This window comes from Branchiostoma floridae, chromosome 6, assembly GCF_000003815.2.
Source record: "Branchiostoma floridae strain S238N-H82 chromosome 6, Bfl_VNyyK, whole genome shotgun sequence".
NCBI classification, from domain to species: domain Eukaryota; kingdom Metazoa; phylum Chordata; class Leptocardii; order Amphioxiformes; family Branchiostomatidae; genus Branchiostoma; species Branchiostoma floridae.
Genome location: NC_049984.1, coordinates 27,592,167 through 27,601,793, shown reverse-complemented (window position 1 = coordinate 27,601,793; position 9,627 = coordinate 27,592,167). Strand labels below are relative to the sequence as shown.

The 9,627-nt window shown below is 41.6% G+C and overlaps 1 protein-coding gene across 1 annotated transcript; it reads right to left on the bottom strand.

Annotated features, from left to right (window-relative positions):
* Nucleotides 1–8,347: 8,347 nt before the first annotated feature.
* Nucleotides 8,348–9,205, bottom strand: LOC118418274. Its single transcript, XM_035824120.1, has one exon. It carries the CDS (start codon nt 9,203–9,205, stop codon nt 8,348–8,350), a length of 858 nt encoding a protein of 285 aa, XP_035680013.1.
* Nucleotides 9,206–9,627: the final 422 nt, after the last annotated feature.

Below are 9,627 nucleotides of genomic sequence, written 5' to 3'. Positions count from 1 at the left end.
CCTGGGCTATGCACATTGGAGTAGAGGGGTGTTTTCTAACTAGTATTATAACTGATATCACAACACTCCCAAGTAACAAAAAGTGTTCAAAGAATGGAAGTCTGACCATAGCAAATTAGAAGAACGAGGCTATTTTACTGAAAATTGGGTAAATGTGCTACTAATTTGCATGATTCATAATGCTACAAGTATGGAATTCCAATCATCTATTTACTCACACACGGCAGAATCAATGTGCTCTTACAATGATCTGGCGGGAAGACAGATCAACCAAGTCTATTTGACGTCTCTGTAGAATGTCATCTGCACGAATAGGAGTCAATGGAGCTTTGTTGCGAAAAGAAGCTGCAACTGCAGTGGCCTCTGGTATCTCTTTTCTCAACTGCATACCCCTGCCATTGTAGAGCCTGTCTGCAGATTCAGCTTTTCTTTGATGAAATAGGTATTTGGTATTCTTCTCTACCTCTGATCTTCTCAGCGGTAAAACAGTTATAGTTATCAGTATGCAATAATGTATATTAACTTGAAAAAGCATCTGTCTTTGTCAAGGAATTAACAATCCACTGCTGTCGTGACGTCACTTTATGCAGATAGAACACGTGACTCAGTGAGCAGTGGATGTTTATATATTATGTTATATATTATTGTGACCAATATGTTTCGAATACCAATCATCACCATAATGGTAGTTTCTCATCTTATGGTCGATGGTATTAGTGTGCATCCCAAAACATCATATTTCCTTACATTTACATTTACTATAAAACTTGGACTTGGGATGTTGAAGGAGTCGAAGCTACGTCCACTGGCCTGCAGGTTTGCCTATCTTCCGGTGCTGTTCCTGATGTGTCCGCTTTTGGTGTGCTGGCATCCTCCCGTGTTTGAACGAGGGGGGTCTCCAGAAATGATCTTGCTTGTAATTGTGACACAACAGCGTTCTTCCATTTTGTAACATCTTTTTGTCTTCAAAGCCATTTCCTCTTGTCAAAACAGGTAACATTAATGTACAGTCTAACATCCCAGATCTCTCTGTCATATAAACTGTGCAAATTCATATGATGGAAAACAACGAAGACTTGTATCAGTTTGGTTTCGGGTCTTCCAGGTAGAAGAGGAGCTCAGCGGATACCTCTTCATCAGCCTTTATCCTGCTTTCGAGGAGCTCGCACTTCGCCTACTCTTTGGTCAACTCTTCTGACCTTTTTCAGTTCGTCCTCCTCCTGTACAAGGTCACAATATGCCTCACTAAAGTTATCAATCACTTCAGTATACGTATGGAACCTATAAGATGGCAATTTTAAGTGGGTTTGTACACATCTTAAAAAATGTAATGGCGGATTTGGGTGATTTTAAAAAGTTGAAAACCTTACCTGCTCCACAACATCCCTGATGTTTTAGTCTGTCATTGCTGTGACCCCGCTCCCCCTGAACATTTTCGATACCCTTCCCGTCAAATACATATAGTGCCCGTGTGTGGCTGTTGCAAACTTGTACTGTTTTATCAATAGGTGTTCGTCCATGGCCCTAAGGGCCAAAGCACGCTCTCTTCTGACCTGGATCTGAACATGTCCCCGCTAGTGTTCCAGTCCTGCGGCCCCGTGTTTCCTTTCGCAGGTGCTTTCCGTGTCTGTGTAGTCCAGCAAAGAATCTCCAACATCAACAGTGGTGCCCGCACGTGGGTGCTCTTCATATCCAATGGCAGCGGTTTCCCTCCTACGAAGCTCCATGGACACGATGTTTGCTGTCACAGCTATAAGCGACTCCCTACACCTTGGCTAAACCTAAAATACAATGCACCAACATAAAACTTCAATACCTACCATTCTATGCCTACCTGGCTGTCCACTATAAAAGGTTTTTCTTACGTTGAAGTAATGCATGGTAGTAAGTATGATTTGGAAGAATACAACACCCTGCCACCGTTTCGAAGGAGTGTAACCTCGGTGACGGAGGAACGAGGCTACATTATAGGGCAGGAGGGTCTCTGCATCCTTCACATTCTGTTTCCTTAGGCCAAAAAGGGCAGCCTCAGTGAGCCCGGTCTTGGTTTCACCTTCCCCTGGATGTAGCGCCTCCTCCAGAGCCCTGTGGTTAAACCAGCCTGGAGGATCTGTACGCAGGTGGCCCGCTTTATTCGTTTGACAATATGGCAGTGATCCTCATGGTCACAAACGCTGTTCCATTTCTTTTTATTATGCATCACAGTACAAAGACTCTAGTCACCAGCCATCCTTTCTATCTCCAGTCCAGTCTTTAATATCGTAAACATTGTACTGGTAAAACTTCTATAGTGGCATCTATAAAGCAATAATATGGATAATTGCAACAGTCGTATTACAGAAAATCCACACGCAGGTGAACAAACAACCTCCAACACAGTAGTCCTCCAACACATTGGCCCAATGTGAGAGCTGGTGAACACAAACGATCTTTAATTACATCCTACATGTACTATAACTAGACATCTACTGTCAGTCAGTCTATAAAATTGTGCTCTGCTTTCATGCAAGAACATATGGGTGAAGAGGCACATCTTCATTACATGTTATATGGGCAATACTCACTAAAACATAGCATACAGAGGTTATGACATGTAAGAAAAAGTAGCATAAAACTTTTCAGAACATGTAGACAAGGCAAAGAAGTCTTCAAAGATGACTTAAAATCTGGGTCAGTGAGCAGAAAGATATTCATTCATAACCTTGAACGTGGACATCAGGGATGTCATTCATTCATAAACATAATTTAAAAAAAGAAGTAATAAAAAAAGTCCCAACAAAAACTGTGTTGCAAGTCTAAATATATTAAGGAAATTCGTAGACTTACAGTGGTAACAACAGTATTTAAGGTACAACCCTTGTCTGAGGGTTGTACCTTATTTGGAACACAACTTGCTAAGCAGTGCTCACCTGATATTACTCCTTATTGTGGTACCAGGTTGTCTTGGCTTTTTTGTTGATAAGGGAGTTGAGACGTCGCCTATACTGGGCGTCGTCTGGGCGCATGGGCGGCTGCTGGAACTGGGCCAGGTGTTCTGAGATCATGAGAAAAGTGACAACATTTAGTACATATTTTTGATATCATTATTGTGATGTAGATTTAATGCTTTTAAAAAAGTGTTCACACTCATTTTCAGACAATCCGATTAATTGCCCACAATCCAGGCCATTTCTACTCCTCTTGTTGTGATCCAGGACTACCCGGTACCTGGACTTCATGCTTTTTCTTTCGTAGGACACTGTTCGTTAGTTTTGTCAAACCCAATCTCAATCATCCCACAGGTTATCTGCTCATAGTTATCATGGTTCTTGTTGATTTGTTCGAGCTTGCTCTTGGTTTCTTCTCTCACACAGAGCAAGATCAAAACCATTGTTTAATCCCGAGTCCACTAGCTTTGACCCGACGGTATTTTTCCTTCCCGCATATTACTATTCGGTGACAATAATTGTACAAAAGAAGTAACGCAAGCAAACCTGTCAGTGTAGCGTGGGTTTCGGACCACGCGCACCAGCACGTACGACCTCCACAAAGGGCATATCAGAAATTTATACAAAATCTATCCCCGAGCATTCACAGACAGGATTGCAGAAGAGCAGAAAAACACAAGCATTCACACTGCAAAAAGAAACAATCTGGATCCTTGCAGTTTAATCCGCTTGTTGTTTTTCTTAGTGTCTATTATAAAATCAGTTTACGGAATATGAAATGTTTTAAGGATGTGTGCTCCTGCATATGGCCTCCAGCCTGTTTTGGTCCAAGCGTCCAAACCCATTGCTCCCATATACATTATTTTGGGTCAGTTCCCAGGTGCTGAAAACTTCCTGGACAATCAGCCGGACCCTTTTGGCATCTTCTATCCATGGGAGCTGGTTGGCAGTGGCTGTCCGGATGGTGTGACACCTCTCCCCGGATGTCCTAATGGAACTGTAAATACAAAAGTGATGCATGTATTCTATCAAATTACATCGACATAATCATCGGAATAAAGGAACATGATAAGAAACGCGGCTTAGTACTTGGTACTGCAAATATTGTAAGACAGAAACTTGATCCCGGCATTGGTTCAAGCCTCTTAATCTTTTTGTTGTTGTGGTCATATGTCACGGCCATTATTTCAAGACCGCAGCTTCTCATCTTGGACATCAGAACACAAATTTGATACATTTGCTTTCCATTCACAACTCATCATGTCCTGTTATAATCACACCATGACTGTAAATTAGTTGCAATGTCATATGTTAGCTATTAAGAAAAATGTACTGCTTTGTTGCTTTTTCAGAGGTGTCCAGCTACAAACTGTAATTGCTAATATTTTTGGATTCCATGACCATTTGCAATTTCCCAGATTTTGTGATAAAAAAAGTTTTGCAATAAGTTGGAATCTACTAACAGGAAAAGATGAATGTTTTGATACTAAACCACGTGCATGATGAATGAATTCCATGCAGAGTACTTCTAGTAATTTGCAAACATACAAAAATAGGTATGTTCCAAATACTCAACTATTTCCCTCATCTGTGTTGAGAGTTTGCTGACTGCTCTTTTCCTCTCCTCCTCAGTCAGTGGGCTTGCATTTGTTGGCCTCTAATTCTGCAGCCCTGTGGATGTAGTCTTTGTACTCAGCTGTCTTGTTTTCTCTCATGTAAGCGTATGCGTGTCCAGCCTCTGCTGTTACTGCCTTTTCTGAAAAGGTAATGTCAGACTAGTCACAAAGATGACATTTTAATATGGGTAATCTTTATTGCAAACTCATGCCCGAAGGCTAATTGCAAAAATACTTGTATGAAAGTATGATGATAATGATACAATAACAAAGTGAACATTAAGTAAAATAGGAGTCATCAACTAGTGATACTTCTAATCTAAAATAAATGCTATTGGGTTTGATTTCTTGTCTGCACCCCTTGATGCCCATCAAAGACTATGATACAGTTAGAATCTGCATCTGTATTGGTTAAGCTGGTATGGTTTTGGCAAAACAAAGTTACTATTAGCTTTTTAGGCACATTGTGACTCCAGGTTATGTTACACCAAAGTACTTGACAAACCTCACACACTCTAGCTATACATATTGATAGACTTGAGGCCAAAGATGTAGACAATCAGTTCAAACATACTTTGAATAATAAATAAATAATATAGAGCCATACCCTGTGCAAAAAAATTCATTAGGCCATCAAGAATCGTCTTTTGTAAAGAGGAAACTCTTCAGAAGAGTGTCACACCCTTTCATACACAGATGTGGAGGATCAAAATATCAGGGCTGATGCAGATTTTCTCTTACAATACCAGACTTCAAGCGTCTGGAAGGTAGACAATTGAATTATGGTAGACAATTACGGATGCGTCTGTGTCCGATAGCAGCAGCAGTGTGCACAATCAAGTCCTGTGTCTAGTCAGAGTTCTGTATCTGTGAATAGAAATTAAACAATAAATGTAATGGAATAAAAACACAATGAAAAAATGGCAATGAAAAAAAGACATTGCCATGGTGACGAAAAGAGTCTTCTTGCTGATCCATGTCAGCTGTGAGCCTCTCCACCTCTTCATCAATGGGAGAAGGGTTGCAGACCAGGAACTGCTTGTAGTATACTCGAGTGAATTGTTATTCTGAACTGGTTGTGTTCTCACACTGGCAGGGTCCTGATTCGCCTAAGAGATTTCTACGCTACATAAATGATGAGGCAATAATCACCATCAGTCAGAACAAGTTTGAATCATTGAATAAGCAAATATATCTGAGTATAGGCAAGTAAAACAGGTTAGCCTCTTTTGTAGACTTTTTTTTAATCTTATGAGGGTGGCGTAGGATCTGCTTGGAGATTACCATCAAGCCCTTATGACTGTCAACCTACCATGGCCTTTATATTATTTGAACACAGGCAGACCCAAAAACACATGGAGGAGGACATTCAGTGAAAACCTGAAAAGAGCCAACATCTCTTGGGTGCAGGCCGAGACAGCTGCAACCGACAGAGGTCGATGGAAACATGCCGCCTAATGCGCTTCACGGTACGGGAGGACCTGAGGTCTAAGATGGCTACTGTCCTCGGGATCCAGACCGGGTCCCGCGCACACGACCGCGGCAAACTGGGCCTCCAGCCGCGGGTCCTTCCTCCCCACCGCATCTGCACCGGGGCCATGTGGTAGTGGCCAGGTCGACCATGTCGACACGATACACCTGTACAGGAAATGAAAAAGCACTAAGTACTCTACATTATAACATTATTTACCAGAGAACAGCCGCAGGAAAAACTGGATGCATCATGTAAAGGAAGTACTTGATAACAGCGGCTATTCATACATCTGGAATACCGACATCATAGACAGCAGTTATTCATGTACATTGTTAAGGAGAAGGTTGAATGACATGTATACTCAAACTTTCTTTTACAAGTTATCTGTAGACGAAGGAAAACTTAGATTTTACAAAAACTTAAAAACAACATATGACATGGAAAACTACTTGTACCATAATAATTATGATTACCGCTCAGCAATATTTAAGTAACGAATTAGTTCGCACCCGTTAGAAATAGAGAAAGGAAGATACAAAAAGCTACCTGTTCAAGAAAGAATTTGTAAGCAGTGCACAATGAATGCAGTTGAAAATGAAACACATTTTATTTGTGAATGCCCCCAATTCGAAGCCGAAAGAAAAAGGCTATTTGATAGAGTGACCGAAATCACACCAACATTTTCATTGTTAAAAACGCCACAAAAGATTCTCTTCCTACTAACATCAAGGGATCAATCTATTATAGAACACATGGGGCATTTCATTTTCAAATGTCTTCAAGAAAGAAGTCAAACCCTGTAATAGTTACGTAGACTTAGTACCCCATTATGTATAGTATGTATATTCATCCACTTAATGTGTATGTTAGAATTTAGTTTATCTACATGTATTCAGACCACATTTATTCATCTCATGTAATTAGTCATTCTTTTCTTGCAATTAGCCCAATGGGCATGAATTTGCAATAAGCTTTATTATTATTATAATTTGTACACATTAATAAAAGTTTATTCACAGTATGTAGACCTGTGCAAAATATCTAAAGTATAACTTTATATATGTCACATTTCCTTCGAAGCCTCGTCGACATCGCAGTCGCAAAATGCTTACTGGCCAGTGTAGTCGCTGTTGTGATGTTGAGATGAACGGACCTGTTCAATTCATGCCAAACATTTGTATACCTTCTAAAACAGGTATTTCTTCAACATGGTCGCACTAGCGCAGTGGTAAAATTTGCGCATTCTAAACTAATGCACCCGGTTCGAATCCGGGAGATAAGATGTTTTTCAACTTTTTTTTTCTTTTTTACATCCATTAAAATACTAATTTTTACATCCATTTAAAATACTAATGAACAATACTTTTGTACAGAACATTAAAACTCACCTTTGCACCTGTTCTACTGCATTTTTCCGCAGTTGGGATGTTTGAATGAACGAACCGTGAGACGTGCGATACTCTGCGTATATGTTTCTTTCTAACTTTCCATAAAATGCCCATACAACATCTATATCACAGAATTACACAAGAACAAACTGATTTTCTCGAAAATAACTGCAATCCAGTAAACAAAAAGTTTCAGGAAACATATTATTTTTCATATTCCAGGACATAACTCATTTGCATATTTGTGAATCTCTCCATGCGCCCATATCAGGTTTTTTATTCTGTTCTATTTATATGACATTCTAATCTAGAAAAAAAAACATTCACACACGCAAACCTTGGCAAAATGCCAGCTTTTTTAAAAGCACTTGTTTTGTATCCTTTGTGTTCTTTGTACAATATGTTTCACTGTTCCATAATACCATTTGAATGCATTATCCTCCTCAGGAGTTTCAGTTTTAAACTTATGCTTGACCCTACACCCCACTAGGCTGTTGGGGTCTTCCAAATTCTGGGACAGTGACTCTTTCTGTTTCTTTATCTCCCTTTCCGTCCTCCCTTCTTGCAGTCTGCTATCAAGTTTAGCCCGAACACTGTCGACACCGCGCATGTCAGGTTCTTTCAGCGTCACATACTCTGTGTCCTCCTCTTCTTCCCCAGAGTCACTGTCAAAACATGTTGTTGTTGTCATGTTGTTCCTAAAGGACTTCCTTGAGATGTTCAGCCTTTTCTGTACTGTTGACTGTGTGTTTCTTTTCCCAGGTTTGGTCACAGTCATTTGGAAATGTTCTTTCTCACCCTGAGACCCTACAACCTTCTTATGAAATTGCAACTGACACTTCAAGGCATCCAGCTTGATCTGCTCAGAGCTCACTGCTGCCATCTTTTCTTCCACTTCCTCTGGTGTCTTCCACACACCTCCAATCTTAAGCACTTTGTCGGTCAAGGCCACCTTCCTCTCCCTTGCTCTTTTGATTTTGTCTTCTTTCTGCCGTTGCTTCTTAAGCAAGGCCTGTAGGCGCTGCTCCTTGATTTGTTTATTCTTTTCTTTGAATCACTAGCTGCGTGTGTCCTGGCATATGCCATATGCCTTTCTTTCTCCTCCACTGTCAGATTCCGAAGCCAAGTGCTTGTTTGATTGTTGAGCCACATGATGTAGGCTTCGCAGGCCAGCGACGTCGCATTGGGTTTTGCCCTGAGCAGGTTGTCCAGCACGGCGAAGTCTCTCTCAGACACAACATTGGTGGTGGGCACGTGCTGGGACTTCTGAATCTCAGCTTCTGAGGGCTCCCAGAATCTGCCACCAGGCAACTGTTCTTCTGCTTGGCGTTCCAGTAAAATCAACATGGAGGCACAGACAACTTCAAGTGCCTGCTGGGTGAGTGTGTCTAGCTCCTCGTCTTCGCTGGCTGCAAAAAGCGAGTGGTACAAAGCATCTTTGTGCCTCTTTACTACTGCTTCGTCGAAGAGAGCTTCTCCGTCCATCAGGCTGATGGCGTCCTTTGACCATCTATCCAGCCCCAACTGCATCTGATGGAGATGGATATTCATGTTTAGAATACCTTTCTGGATGCCCAGGAGTCGGAAAAACGGACCCGTGATGGTCTTGTCCACCATGCCCAGGGCTCGAACACCAGCAAGGTACACCTTCTGTGATGCATCTGCTTTTACAGCTTTGAACAGCCCGTTGGGGTCTGGCCATGAGGAGACGAAGCTGATGATGTGCTTATGATGGTGGTACACCGCAGCAGCATTGAAAAACAGAATATTGAACCTATTGCCCCGGAACGTGACCTTCATTGTGGTGATGTGACAGGTGGCTGTCGAAGTAATGTGGAGTGCCGGATTTTTCATTTCTGCACTGCAGGCTGTTCTTATCAGTCATGTTGCTCCTGATTCCCCTGCTTGTGAAAAAGCAAAAGGGTTCTTGCCCTGTGACACGGCATCTTCAGACAGTTTCAATGTGCTATTCGCTTCAGTGGCAAAGTTAACAAGGAGATGCATCTTGCAAAAATAGTTTGAAGAACGTCGCCCAGTGCTCTCTTGGAGGCTTTAGTTTTGGATACTTGACTGACAAAATCAGGGCCGAAGAGAGAGTCAGAAGTGCCTACCTCTGCGGCAATGAGGAAACGTAGGTCCTTGTCAAGGTTGGGGCAGCATTCCTCTCGACAAAGTAGGGGCATAGAGAAGCTTGCGTTGCCGAGCAGAACTAGCGCTGCCGT

Bases quoted from the DNA above. Each gene is read 5' to 3' on its own strand.
- LOC118418274 (XM_035824120.1), bottom strand. From the start codon at position 9,205: ATGAAGGTCACGTTCCGGGGCAATAGGTTCAATATTCTGTTTTTCAAT.